The 14,231-nt window shown below is 39.0% G+C and overlaps 3 protein-coding genes across 3 annotated transcripts; 1 reads left to right on the top strand and 2 right to left on the bottom strand.

Moving 5' to 3' along the window:
• Positions 1-230: 230 nt before the first annotated feature.
• On the bottom strand, positions 231-1,802 carry LOC126615323 (uncharacterized). The gene is made up of 2 exons (XM_050283140.1): positions 1,186-1,802; positions 231-952 (listed from the first exon to the last, which is right to left on the bottom strand). The coding sequence occupies exons 1-2, from the start codon at positions 1,717-1,719 to the stop codon at positions 524-526; spliced, it is 963 nt and encodes a 320-aa protein (XP_050139097.1). The 5' UTR covers positions 1,720-1,802; the 3' UTR covers positions 231-523.
• Positions 1,803-4,017: 2,215 nt separating this feature from the next.
• On the top strand, positions 4,018-5,615 carry LOC126615322 (UDP-glycosyltransferase 79B6-like). Its single transcript, XM_050283139.1, has one exon. It carries the CDS (start codon positions 4,135-4,137, stop codon positions 5,515-5,517), a length of 1,383 nt encoding a protein of 460 aa, XP_050139096.1. The 5' UTR covers positions 4,018-4,134; the 3' UTR covers positions 5,518-5,615.
• A 451-nt stretch (positions 5,616-6,066) lies between these two features.
• On the bottom strand, positions 6,067-9,203 carry LOC126615326 (E3 SUMO-protein ligase MMS21-like). The gene is made up of 7 exons (XM_050283144.1): positions 8,992-9,203; positions 8,829-8,900; positions 8,458-8,568; positions 8,249-8,359; positions 6,852-6,991; positions 6,548-6,627; positions 6,067-6,462 (listed from the first exon to the last, which is right to left on the bottom strand). Exons 1-7 carry the CDS (start codon positions 9,079-9,081, stop codon positions 6,329-6,331), a joined length of 738 nt encoding a protein of 245 aa, XP_050139101.1. The 5' UTR covers positions 9,082-9,203; the 3' UTR covers positions 6,067-6,328.
• Between the last annotated feature and the right edge of the window lie 5,028 nt (positions 9,204-14,231).

Below are 14,231 nucleotides of genomic sequence, written 5' to 3'. Positions count from 1 at the left end.
ATTGGATCATCAAAGTTATTGAATTTGATGATCCAATTGGATCATCAAAATTATGTCTTTAATTATTTAAATAGGAAGTCCACAATTAATCGCCATATTATGTGGTCTACAAAATATGGTTCAAGTAGATGGTCTTTCATGAATATAGAGATGACTATAAATGTAAAATTAGAAACATTTTGGCTGATTTGGTATCATTTTTACAAACAGTTTTTGAAAAAGTATTTCACAAAATAAAAATGATAAATAATACATATCAAGTGAAATAATACAATAGAAACTCGAGTATCACATGAGAGCGGATCATTGAGACTAGACAATTGCAACTCCCTCTCCCTCTCTCTATCTCACACAGATTTTTGAATTTGATGATCCAATCAGATCATCAAAGTTATTGAAGCGAATCAAATTGGGTTGGATTAATTGGTTTGAATGGATTACTGGATGTTACTTTTTTTAATACAATCAGACTACATAATCGATCGGTATGTAAATCAAGTTAAATATCACAAAATAAAATTCCCTAGCGCACATTAGAAGCCACAGATCTAGCCCAGAACTTGATCTGTGCCTTCATGTCTTCAGCAGACTGAGTTGCACCCAAATTTGGAGGTGGCGGGGCTGCGCTGCTTTGCGCCAGCCACACCTCAGAAAGATAAGGCCTCCTAACATGTGCCGGGTTCAAATCTTCACTTCTCTTCTTGTCTTGCAACCCAGGAAGTATGTTCACCACACTAGGGGTCAACTCTTCCTTGTCAAATGTGAACCCCAAGTCCTTGAACCCTTGCAGTTCTTCAATTTCAAGATCACTTAGGCTCTTTCTCGTCGTCAGTTGATTAGGGCATCGGCGCCTCATTTCCTTAATTCCATTCGTACTAATCATATTGCTTTCCCCTTCTGTGGTTTTTGAGGGTCTATATCTTGGAATGCTAGAACATTGTGTCATGAGCCCCTGCAATAATCAAACGTAAGAACATTGTAAGATAACGACCGATTAACTATACCGTTGTTTTCTTAATAGTGAGCTGTTATTGATGCTCCAGAAAAGTTATTATCCATAAATGTATAAGCGAGTGAATCAGAGGAGTGCAAGGAGACTTTTCTCAAACTATTAATCCATAATTATGATTAAAGTATGTTTTTAAAGTAAAAACTAAAAACATAATGGTCATAGCTAGCTAGTACCTTGTGTCTTTGTGGAACACTTTCTTGGTTTCTCTCTTCTCTTCCTAGGCATGGTGGCAAGGAGGGTGTCCTGAGCAAATTGTGACGCACCGGTTGCCCATTTACTTTACTTCTTCTGATATCACTTTCTTTATCCTGAACTCCTTCTGTCCTCCTCCCAATACAAACCGGCGGTTGGGACGTTGTTGTCTGCAGCATCTTCTGATGCGACGTTTGCCTTGTCAATTTTCTCACGCCACTCTTACCACCACTTTGCTTCACTTGAACATTCTCCTGCCTCCCTATATGAAGCGGCAACGACGGTGTCCGAACCAAATTTGGACCGGAAAATCCACCGCCTTCTTTGGCCTTATTCATCTTCACTGACATTTCTTGGCCAAAATCTGATGAGTTGCTATGAGGATCAGAAAGACACCTTAGCATCTTCTGTTTCCTGTTGAGCAAGTTATCAAAAAACCAACATTCTTCCAAAAGATCATTGGCTTCTTCCACATTGTCTTCTTTCCTACTTGGGTCATCACCAACAGGCTCCATGGCTCCACACAAAAGTAGTTCCTCTCGGATTTCAACCAGTAAAAGACACCCATATTTTGGCCTTTAAATTAACCTGCAAAATAGTTATATATAAAAAATTTAAAAAAAAAATTATGATCAAACACAGCTAGCTGTGGGCTGACTTGGGAAGCCATGTGGGGGCTTGGAACCATGTTCTTGTAAGACATAATTTTCGGGATAAAAGCATATTTTAATGTGGAAATACATGCATTTGGACAGAGAGGAACCATGATGTGCGCTAAGTGGAGAGACGAGATAAGATTTCAAAGCAGGGAGTGTGGCACTTAAGTTCATACAACTAAGAAATATGGAGAAGGGTCAACAACTTATGTCAATGACAGGGTCGATGCCAGCACACTCTCCATGTGGTGAACTTTTGTTTATAGAGAGATGCACATGATGTTTTTGCGTATAATATTTATGACAGCTAAGGTACTAGGTGTCAAAATAAATACAAAGAAAACACTTCTCTCTGACAAACAAAGTAATATGGAAATTGGCCGTTTTAGAGATTGACATGCGTATTTGAACTTAGTGTAGATTATCCTATGTATTCAAGATCGAATTTTCATTTTTGTAGTTTAGATGAAATTAGTGCAGATTATCTTATCGTTTGTGAAAAAAAAAAAGATTGACATGATGATTGAGGCGGAACAAGTGACAGTCTAAAACACTCATATATATATATATATATATATATAATAGATATTGTTGATTGGGTAATACTAGGGAGACCAAAATTTTAAATCAAATTTATAAACAAAATGATGTGTCACCAATAAGAAATAAGCACCTCAATTAATACTTAAGTAATGATTCAATAATCAACAATCACATCATTTGGTTTGCAAATTTGGTTTAAAAAATTTGGTCTTCCTAGCATTATCCTTGTTGATATGATGTTCATAACGTTGTCTATTATTCAAATATGCAAGTTGTCGATGTCTGTTAGACAAGTAATTATCCTTGTTGATATGATGTTCGTAACGTTATCTGTTATTCAAATGTGCAAACTGTCGATGTCTGTTAGACAAGTAGTCTGTGTATTTACAATAGTATTGATTATGGCAATGTACAATACTCCGTATGGAATTTGTTATTTTTTGTTATTTATTTGAAGTGTGAATCTAATTACATGACAGGCCTAGTAACCCCAATACAATCTTCAAGATGGCTCAAAGTAATGAAAAGGGATGAGAGTCCAAAAATGTTCAACCCAGATCAAGTGTTAGGTCACAGTTCTAAGCCCATCAGCTTCAAAATTCCCTTCCAATTTCCATGGGGAGATAGAGTTGACTAGCTTAAACCAAGAACAATAACGGATGGTAACCTTAATTACTTTACTTTCACGGTGCAAGACTCATGCTCTTCAATCTGCTGACTCTAGCCACGGCGTGCAGAGATCATTCTTGGCCAATAGCCATGCATCTGAAATATGATTAGTTACTGATGAGGAGCTTGATTATCCTAACAAATATCACGGACTCCGCGACATTAATTGATACTAATATTAACAACCGATCCTAATCATACACAGAAAAGTACGTTAATGGTAAGGAGATTACTACAATATGTTGCCAGGGAAACTATATTTTCGTAGCACATTTATATACTATTTGATGCGTAATTACCACTTCTCATTAGATGTTGATTATACGTCAAACTTGCATGTATATGCAGACACGTTTGATGTCGGAAGAAAATAATGTCTGAGGTTCCTATACAACTTCCGCAACCACAAGTATTGATCCGTGATCTTCATTATTGCTTTAGAAAAAAGAGGTGCCTTGTTTTTTGGATTAGAATTCACCACTAAATTAAATAATAAAACGGATATGACAAGTAACATCGTAAATTTTATAAAAGACGAGTAATGCTACACTTATTAAATTTGTACTATCTTTCTTATAAAGATAAGACCCACCAACATATGTGATTCTCAGCTATATTAGAAAGGTGATACAAATATGGTATGAAAAATGTAACAAGAGTAACATTTTTTTATAAAAGAAATCTAAAGAAGGGGTAACTGAAGTTTAATTTTCATCGAAACCAAGAACTTGTTTTGGTCAACTCTTTGTTTCACCAAGTTGTTACTTGAACAAATTCGTTCACGCATAGTAAGTTAGTAACCAATGCAGTCTTTGAAAATTTCAACGTTTCCCTTTAGAAACAAGTCGAGTTATTTGTAGCAATTGGGCCAAAGTTTTCACCAACTTTCGCGTGGTTGCCAACAAACATAAACGCTTATAACCAACGATCCGACAAATTTTGCAAATAAATCTGAGATTTTGACCAAACAAACGAGGTAACATCAAACAAGATCTCACTGCATGCGAACTGTAGTTCACCATACTTTCCAAGAGCTAGAGAGCTAGCCGTCTAACCCTAAAAATGGCAGAACCCTCAAGCTTTCACTTAGCCATGTTCCCATGGCTTGCCATGGGCCACATCACCCCATACGTTCACCTCTCCAACGAGCTCGCTGCCAGAGGCCATAGAGTCACTCTCTTGGTGCCCAAGAAAGCTATCCTTCAGCTCGAACATCTCAACCACCACCCTAACCTCATCACCTTCTCTCCAGTCACCGTCCCCCACTTCAACGGCCTCCCTGAGGGCACCGAAATCGCCTCGGAAATCCCCATTCACAACATCCATTTTCTTGCCGCTGCAATGGACCTCACACGCGACCAAATCGAACACTTCCTGAGCGCAAACAAACCCGACTTTGTATTGTACGACGCTGCACATTGGGTGCCGGAGATTGCGAGGAAAAACGGCATCAAGTCCGTTTGTTACAATGTTGTATGCGCTGCGGCTCTCGCTATTGCGCTTGTCCCAGCGCGTCAGGTCCCCAAGGACCGGCCTATTACCGCGAAGGAGCTAGGGGTCCCACCTGCTGGGTACCCGTCAACGACTGTGGTTCTCCAAGGACACGAGGCCCGGTCGTTGACGTTCATAACGGAGCCGTTTGGGGACGGGATCAGATTTTACGATCGGACCATAATTTGTATGAAAGAATGTGACGCTTTGTCCATTAGAACGTGCAGAGAGCTGGAGGGTGATATGTGTGACTATATGGAAGATCAGTATAAGAGGCCGGTGCTTTTAACCGGTCCTGTTTTGGGTCTGGGATCCGATAACAACACTGAACAATTAGAGGACCGGTGGGCGAAGTGGTTTGCTGGGTTTGAGGCTGGATCTGTGGTGTTTTGCGCATTCGGGAGCCAATGGGTTCTCGAAAAAAGCCAATTTCAAGAGCTCGTGTTAGGGTTTGAGCTAACTGGGTTGCCATTTTTTGTGGCTCTGAAACCGCCGTTGGGTTGCGAGACAATTGAAGAGGCATTGCCGGAAGGGTTTGAAGAGAGGGTTAAAGGGAGAGGGGTGGTGGTTGGGAGCTGGGTGCAGCAGACATTGATTTTGAACCACCCAGCAGTTGGGTGCTTTGTGAACCATTGTGGGTTTGGATCAATGTGGGAGTCTTTGATGAGTGACAAACAGATTGTGCTGGTTCCACATCTTGGTGACCAAATCTTGAACACCAAATTGCTGGTTAAAAAGCTCGAGGTTGCTGTGGAGGTGGGGAGGGAAGAGAGTGGGTGGTTTTCGAAGGAGAGTTTGAGCAAAGCTATTAAAAGTGTGATGGATAAGGAGAGTGAGGTGGGTGTTATGGTGAAGAAGAACCATGCAAAGTGGATGGAAACGTTAGCAACTCCTGGGTTTATGAGTGGATATATCGATAGGTTTGTTCAGAAGCTGAAAGAGCTTGTAAATTAGCTTCTACCTTTTTTTTTTTTTTTTTTGTGTAGTTGCACGTTTATTGTTTTTATTTGCTTGTTTTGTGTTGAAATCTAATGTTACGTTTTAATTAGGCTTCTACACTGTAAGAAACATTATTTGTCTTAATATGTTGGGGTTGGAATTATTTTTATTAATACGTGTGAGAATGTGAGAACGAAGTCTCACATTGGTGAAAGACCAAATTATGCAAGGACTTGTAAATGGTTGGATTACTTCCTATACTACCAATTGATTTTATGGTGGAACCTCAACTTTCTTCATGGTATCATACCAAATTGGCTCACATGTGAAGCCCAACAATCACACGTACTTAACATCACCCATTTATATTATCTACATGTGAAACTTGAAAATTCATCACACATAAGAGAGCTAGTACAAAGAATAGGTAGTTACTCAAACCCAATGGCACAGCCCAAAGAAGTTGTGAGTTCCAACTTTGTTCATTGTACAACTAGGTTAACTGGTTCTTTCACAATTACTCTCTAAACCACTTCAAATATAGAATAATGAGATTTAACCGAGTAAACAATTTGAATCAGGCAATCCAACTGAATGCCTCATGTTAATGCACTTGTCCAAATGCAGTCTAAAAGAATTCAACAGAGAGAAGGAACTGGAAGTGCTTTCAACTACTAGTACTACATATGCAATATCATAAAACCAGGTCACTCTATACAAAACCATAATACAGAATACCTGACTACTTCACAATGACCTAAAAGATGTCGAAATAGCTAAAGCTGTAATGTCATTTAGAAACTTTTCACATCCCGAAATCATCCAATCACTCTTCAAACTCAGTGACGTCCATCACATCAGTCATGACATTCTGATTCTGCGTTTTACGCAATTCATCAATATCAGCGGCTAACAGTGGATCATCCTTCACTTTATCTGACTTCAATTTCGCAGGGCAAGCTGATAGGAGGAAAAACCAAAGGGGTTTAGCAATCTCACCAAAGTATAAGTCCAACTGATGTAGGGGAACAAAAAATAAATATACCTGCAACAGGGCATCGTGTGTTGTTTTCCCGTAAGTAATGCATGATATGTCCTTTGTCGTAAACATGCTTGCATACGACACTGCATTTGGGGAAAAAATACACCAAGAAAAAACTTTAACATTAGAAAGGTCTACAACAGTCTAGTACGAGCTAAAGTAAATATAAGAAGGGGCTGGAAACGCATAAACACACATAAATACTCAATGCTAGAAGTCTATGCCACACCAACATTCAGCAAAGACCGTAAATTCATATTTTCCCAACAAAGAAAAAGATAAATGTCTGAAGAAACTGATACATCACCTGCGAACTGGATGCTCCAGTTCAGTGACAGGCTTTCCACTTAATGGACAAGTGACATTCAAAATAGTGCTTTGGTTGCTCGTCATTACAATGTCCTCCTGCTCTTCACCTGGCATAGGTTCTCCTGCGTGATGGACTTTCTGCAGAAAAATATTAAAAACTCCAACTCAGAAATAAAAACTTGAGACAAGCAAATAACATACATCCGTGGTAGAATATTAACAATAATAATAGCTTCCATTCCTTGGTACGATACAGACACTTTCAATTTAAACAATACTTTCTCTGCTCCTCGGCAGATTTACTGCTAAAGTTACACTAAACTATAAACATTTGCCTAACAAACAAAGAACACTATGAACAAATAATTTTCATAAGGAACTTACTTTCCACTACTTCCACTGTACATTTTCATAACAGAAAGATTGCAATCATCCCTTAACTTCAGGTTTACAAAAATATAAAGAGGATTAAGCATGAGACAAAATTATGAGGTACAGAATGACGGAGAAATGAAACATGCAGCAAAAGAAGGATTTGAAATCCAAACATATGTAGTAACCTTAACAACAGTCAACACAGATGACTGATCTTACAAGTTTCAAAATGCATCAGACGAGGTATAATTTAGATACCAATGAAGCACTTAATATTCCTTCCCAAGCATGGAGATACATACCACAGAAACAATTGTCATAACAAGATATTATCACAGAACTATCATACAACATAACCTATTGTCATAAGCGGAATTAAGCCTTTATTTGTCAACAGAGGCCAGCATACACGCCCACCATAAATGGTCTTTCTACCCTTAAACAAGAATAAGAAAAACTACAATAAACAGTATCTCCGCAGATCATATTCATTCGGGAAAAGATATAACACATAAAACTATCAATTCTCTTTGAAGTAAGACCTGCTACACTCTAATAAGTGGTTTACTTCTCCCAACACTATGCAGTTACAATTATACTCATATACTGGCATGCAGCACCAAGGTTACAACGGCCATTTAGTCTAAGGATTGGCAAACAGTAGTCAGAATAGAGCTTAACCAGAAAACTACTTGCTCAGTTAATGTAATTTTATACCCTTTTAGCCATAGACATAAATAACATTCCCTTCAACTCAAGAAATAAAATAATTAGACAAACTATTGCTAAGTTAGGCAGAAAAGTGCTTTTAACAATTGTTTGGTTTCTAAACTAGTTAGCATCATTCCAGCTGAATTTGCCTGTCATAAGAAAGGCGAGGTAAAGTTTATTACTAATAACAAAATAAGAAGCATTTATTAATTCATTGTGCTTACTTTAGTATTGTCCAACAGCATCGTCGAAAGTCAGCGAAAATTTTCAAAATCTTATTCTGTGCATTTAAAGTACAAAAGTTCATACCCAGACAACTTCCCGGAATTGACGTATCAGAGGATGGTTTTGGGGAACTGAAGATGAGTTTGCCTTCAGCTGTGCAACCTCATTCTTGAACAACTTATCGAAATCAGTAAGCTGGCCCATAAACAACAAATAAGTCAATCGAGATCGGAACAAGAATAAGCAAAGTCATTGAATGAGAAACAATACATGAAGAAGAAAATTCCTAGCACCTCAGGCCCAGGTTGGTATTTATGTCCAACAGATTCAATTGCTGACGAAAAATGTGAACAGTCTTCATAAGTAGCCACCAATTCAACAACGGCATTTTCGAGCTCCTTCACCTGTCACAGTTTCGAGTTCTCATATCTCGAGAAATAATTCATATCTTCAATCTATGATCTATGATGGGCCAGTTTAATCACAGTTACAATTCCATTTTATCTTAACAGTTTCTAGCCAAACCATATCCAAATGGCAAAACATTAGATAAACCCAAAATTTCAAATTACTCAAAAATTTCAGAACTTTGCTAAAGTTCCAGGCTTTTAGCAGCACCTACAAATTTCAGAAATTAAAACCACTTTTCGTTTAAGGACATTACCTTCTCAAATTGCTTAGCACTCTCGAAATCGACTGCAATTTCCTTCATCAAACTGAAAGCTTTCCCAATATCCTGAAACCACAGATAATCTTCCATAAGAACAACAATAAACTGCTATTTTTTTTCCTACAAAAATAAAAAGGCATAAAAATTAACAGCTTACGGAGATAAGAGACTGGTTGTCCTCGTGGAGATTGGCCGTGGCGGTTCGGATCCGGCCCGTGACGCCATGAGTGCGAGAGGTCGAGGCCATGGAGGGATGACGGTTGTATGGGTTTCCGACAACCTGGTTCGGGCGAACCGGTTGGCCGATGGGCGGGTTCTTCGCTGGTGGGAGCGAGGGCAACAGTTCTCGAGATATATGGGCAATTTTGGGAAAAAACTTTTAATTATAACGGAACACAAGTCATATACTACATATTTTAATAGAAGTGATGACAAATTTTATTTTTTAAGTTATTAATTTTTTTAACTTACTATTTATATAGTAATACATTGTGTACCATTTCGTATGCCAATCATATTAAAAAATCTCTCAAATTTTGGAGGGAGCGCGGAGTAGAAAGAACAAAAAGTACGAAACGACATCGTCCATTCTTCTTCTGAAATGCGACGAGTCGTATATCACAAGGCCAAAGCGAAACATATCCCATTTTGATCTTAGCCTTATACAAGATTCATTGGCATGATCCAACGGTCGAGGTTTCAATATATACATAGAGTCATTCTATTCTAACGTACCACGGTAACTAGCATACTGCTGCAATCTTGTTCCAACTCCATGTATATGTCGATCCTAATATTTAGCCGATATGTCAAAAATATCAATGAAATATGTTGATTCTCATTGAAATTTCTATCATATCGAAGAAATTTCAAACACTACTCTTAAGTACTAAGTGGTAGTCCTAAAATACCAACTAGCTATTTATCTAATGTCACTTCTATTTCTAATGTTATATCCAACTTCAAATCTCTCACGCCATTAATAAAAAGAAACTGATTGGTAAGATAATCGCTCATTCAAATAGTCATGAGTTTGTTATATCATGTTCATGTCGCAACCATAGTTTCGAAGTCGCTCACAAATGCACTTGAATTAAGTTCGATTTGAAATTTTATGTACTGTTTTTGGACTTTGTTCCCTTCTTTGTTGCCAACTTTTGGCTACTATGTAGGGAACAGGGTTCAATTATATAATATTATGGGTAAGTTTGTATTTTACATGACATTATATATTGAATTGGAACATAATTTAACGATAAACTTCTTTCATATAAGTTTTTCTCTTAAATTAGAACTAGGTCACGAGAACGCCCCTATACAAATGGAAGAACCACCTCATGATGCAACGGTCCGATCACGATGGTCGTAAATGGAAGTCAACAACATTTTTGAAAGAGAGAGATCGAGGGCCGAGAACCATTTGCATTCCTTGTTGTTTGGTTTGAAATAGAATATAAACTTGGACTTGGAGGTTGCATTACTAAAGCAAAGGGAGATGATTAATATGGTACATGATACAGCGAGGAATAATAATTAGAGATTCAAACAGTTAATTGGGAACTCAAACTCATTACTAAATGTACTATAAACTCTTATGTGTATTACGTGTTATATTAAGAATGAATGACTTTATGATTAATATGTTTAATTTTTAATTGCATATTAAAAAAATTTACCTATTATAATTTGAATAGAATAGTAAGATCCCATAACTGTGTTCCAATATTGTTGACTCTAAAAACTACTTAGTCTACGTGGTGTGCAACCTGAAGAGCTAATAAGCTAATTACATCATTTGGTTGAATGCAGGGTGTGGTTGCCCGAGCTCGGCTGGGGAGTGAATTAATATTGATGTGGCATTGGGCGCGCTAATGACTTCTGAATCTTGCGACTACGGTCGAGGAAGGAACATGTTTCGACTTTCGGGTTCTAGAGCCTGAAGACAAGGTTGCTAATTTTGCAAAGTTCAATAACAAATTCAGCTTTCAATGTGCCAAATATTGTAACCTGGTAACACCTTACTTCGTCGAGAAGGTTAATGAGATGACCTCTTCCAACAAGGACTTTGAAATCCTTGCTGACCGAGACTTGGATAGATAATTAGTCGGTCTCGAAGTAATGCTGTTTATCCAACTGAAGGTGCTCCTCGGTCAGTTGATTCTACGGTTCCAGTGTTGTTTATCCAAACTAAAGATGTTACCGGTTTCCAACACAATGTTGTTTATTCAAACTAAAGGTTGTTAGCGGAAAAAAAGGGTAAAATAAAAATCTCAAGATGTTTGAGAGGTTTCGCGTATAGCGAGAGATTGCGCAGGGCAAATTTGTGTATTGATTTGGAGGGGTCTTGAATGATGTATGTTTGTACCATATTTAGGGCCTCCGTATTTAGATCTCGTATAAATACTCGAGGGACTCAAATGTAATTGTGTAATAAAGGAAGGGGCAAATATGTAATAAGTGAGGAGCCATTGTTCTATAAAAGGACTCCTCACCCTCACAATTAGAGGATGCTAACTCTTAGGCCTGAAGCCCCCTCACTTTCTCACATCCCCTCTCACATTACGGAGGTTCTTTCCCTCACAATTCCCCCAGAAATACAAAATCAGTGTGGACGTAGCCCAAACCTTGGGGTGAACCACGATACATCTTGTGTTATTTACTTTCTTGCAGATTCACGGTCGGATTTACGTTGTTCCAAGACCCTTCCGGTTTTGTGCATCAACATTTGGCGCCGTCTATGGGAATCGATACGAAAAGTTGTGTCGATTCTCTTTCATTTTTTCATCTCACCACCATGAATCTGTAGAAACCAAGAAACAAACACCTGCATTGCAAAACAAAAAAAAAAACTCTATCTCTCTCTCTCGGTCTCTGCCCATAAAAGAGCCCCAAAGATTCTCTTTTTTTCTTCTGCTTTTTAAAGTCTTCATTCTGCCCAGAAAATCCCAAACAAATGTACTAAAACGACCTCGTTCTTAGATGCCCCCAGTCTTCACTATCTTCGGTACTCACTCGAGCAGTAGTCGTCGCAATAGTCTTCACTATCCTCGGTACTCACTCGAGCAGTAGTCTTCACTATCCTCGTTTTTAAAGTCTTCATTTGGGAAAGAGAATGCCAACTTATGGTGGCATGAAAAGTATTTACACTGCAAGGCCCTTACCAATTGCCTCGAAAGATTTTGTGGTGAAGTTGGCCGAAAATGATGGTCCAGGAATCTTCGTCCTTCCGATGGCGGCTCAAGCTCACTTGCCACCACCGATGGCTCAAGCACCTGCTCCTGGCGAGCCGGCGCCAGCACAAGCATCCTCCAGCTCGACGACCGCTCCGCCACCATCGTCGTCGAAGGCTGTCGCGTATTCGACGAGGCTTGGCTATGGGAAGTTCGGAGATGTCAAGGCCAACCAGTTGATAGTGGAGATTGCAGCGGTGAGAGACCAACACCACTACGATGGTGGTCCTTTTCGCTTTTTCAAGCCTACTGCTTGTAAACCTGAGTCGTTCATGACGTTTTTGGACCCTGTATTCCCGGGAAGCATATTCGCAGCACCGGCGAGGTCAGAGCTTGAGCTCGACGCTGAAGAACTCCGATGAAGGCGGCCTGGATTTCTTCTAGAAAAATCACCTAGTGTTGCTCCGTGTTCAAGGCTGTGCTCGCCAAGGGTGTGATCTCGACCGACAAGATACTCAGTTCCTAGCTCATCCTGCAGATTTCGAAGAGCTACAATGCTTCATATGTGTTCCAATCTCCTAGGAAGCTGCCCTCAGTGTCCCAATCTCCGAGCTTTCCAATGATAACTTCACGCAGGAGAACATGCAGTGAACAGAGAGAGAGCAAAAGCAAAAAAGAAAAAGAAAAAGAAAATGAGTAAGAATGGATGGGCACGACCAGGCTGTCCAAGAAAAGCAAGTGTGTTTGCAAAAGATACCTTACAAAACAACATGGGTGGACAGAGAAGGAGCGGGGAGATCAAGAAAAGCAGAAAGCAAAAGCAGAAAGTGAAAGAAAAAAGAAGCAGACATAATTGCGGTAATGATGGCATGTAGAAAAGAGAATTATGAGCGTGACCCATTGAGCAGAAGGTTGGATTTATTTTTGAATGATGTAATTTATTTTCCTTATCTTTCGAAAACATATGTATAAATCCCATCAGAAGGTAATTAAAAAAAAAAAACGGCAAGCCCAAAATAATGGGCTACAATGTGATGTGAAGGGCAAAGGCCCATATGCCCAAAAGAGTCAGGCCCTCTATTACCACCAACCAAGTGATTAAAAGTACGTCCAAGTACTCCAAAATTATTTGGCAACCTGTCACTATTATCGCCAACCAGGTGATTAAAAGTACGCCAGTACTCCAAAATTATTTGGCAACCTGCCACTATTATCGCCAACTAGGTGATCAAAAGTACGCCTAATACTATAAAAAATTATTTGGCAGCCTGCCGCTATTATCACCCACTAGGTGATCAAAAGTACGCCTAGTACTTCAAAATTATACATGAGCACTACTCATATCAATCATACATAAACATTCATGAGCATCATTCATGTCAACATTCATGAGCATCATTCATGTCAACATCCATGAGCATCATTCATGTCAATTAACATAAACATTCATAGGCATCACTCATGTCAATCAACATAAACATTCATGAGCATCACTCATGTCAATCAGCTTCAAAAGCTTCATTTACAGAGCTCTAACTTCAAAAGCTTCATTTACAGAGCTCTAGCTTCAAAAGCTTCATTTACAAAAGCTTTATCTTCAAAAGCTTTATCTTCAAAAGCTTCATTTACAGAGCTCTAGCTTCAAAGCTTCATTTACAAAAGCTCTAGCTTCAAAAGCTTCATTTACAGAGCTCCAGCTTCAAAAGCTTCATTTACAAAAGCTCCACCTTCAAAAGCTTCATTTACAGAGCTCCAGCTTCAAAGCTTCACTTGCAAAGCTTCACCTATAAAGCTTCAATGCAGGGTATATAAATACCGCCTCCGAACAACCGCCACTTCGGCCCATACATGGATTCAATTTGAAGTCTCCAGCCAACAGACTCTATTGACCGAAGACTTGGGGGATTACATTATGTACCATATATTGGGCCTCAACTAGGCCTCATAAAAAATACTTGGGGGACTTAGCCCATTATTTATGTACTGAGGAGCGAACCTTTATTATATAAAAGGGACTCTCTCACTTTCATTAGAGAGCACTCATTATTCATGTATTGAGGAACGAACCCTTATTTTATAAAAGGGACTCCCTCACCTTCATTAGAGAGCATCGCCGCCAGCTGAGCAACTGCCTCGCCGCGAGCATCACTCCTAACCCATCACTTATGTATTAAGGAGCGAGCCCTTATTCTATAAAAAGGACTCCCTCACCTTCAAAATGTCACAA

The sequence above is a fragment of the Malus sylvestris genome, chromosome 3 (assembly GCF_916048215.2).
Source record: "Malus sylvestris chromosome 3, drMalSylv7.2, whole genome shotgun sequence".
NCBI lineage: Eukaryota > Viridiplantae > Streptophyta > Magnoliopsida > Rosales > Rosaceae > Malus > Malus sylvestris.
This window is presented reverse-complemented; position numbering and strand designations above follow the sequence as displayed.

Bases quoted from the DNA above. Each gene is read 5' to 3' on its own strand.
- LOC126615323 (XM_050283140.1), bottom strand. From the start codon at position 1,719: ATGGAGCCTGTTGGTGATGACCCAAGTAGGAAAGAAGACAATGTGGAA. The intron at 953-1,185 runs GTACTAGCTAGC...TGATTATTGCAG, and splicing joins GTGTTCCACAAAGACACAAG to GGGCTCATGACACAATGTTC.
- LOC126615322 (XM_050283139.1), top strand. From the start codon at position 4,135: ATGGCAGAACCCTCAAGCTTTCACTTAGCCATGTTCCCATGGCTTGCC.
- LOC126615326 (XM_050283144.1), bottom strand. From the start codon at position 9,081: ATGGCCTCGACCTCTCGCACTCATGGCGTCACGGGCCGGATCCGAACC. The intron at 8,569-8,828 runs GTAATGTCCTTA...AAACTGTGACAG, and splicing joins GTGCTAAGCAATTTGAGAAG to GTGAAGGAGCTCGAAAATGC. The intron at 8,360-8,457 runs GTGCTAGGAATT...TTTATGGGCCAG, and splicing joins AATACCAACCTGGGCCTGAG to CTTACTGATTTCGATAAGTT.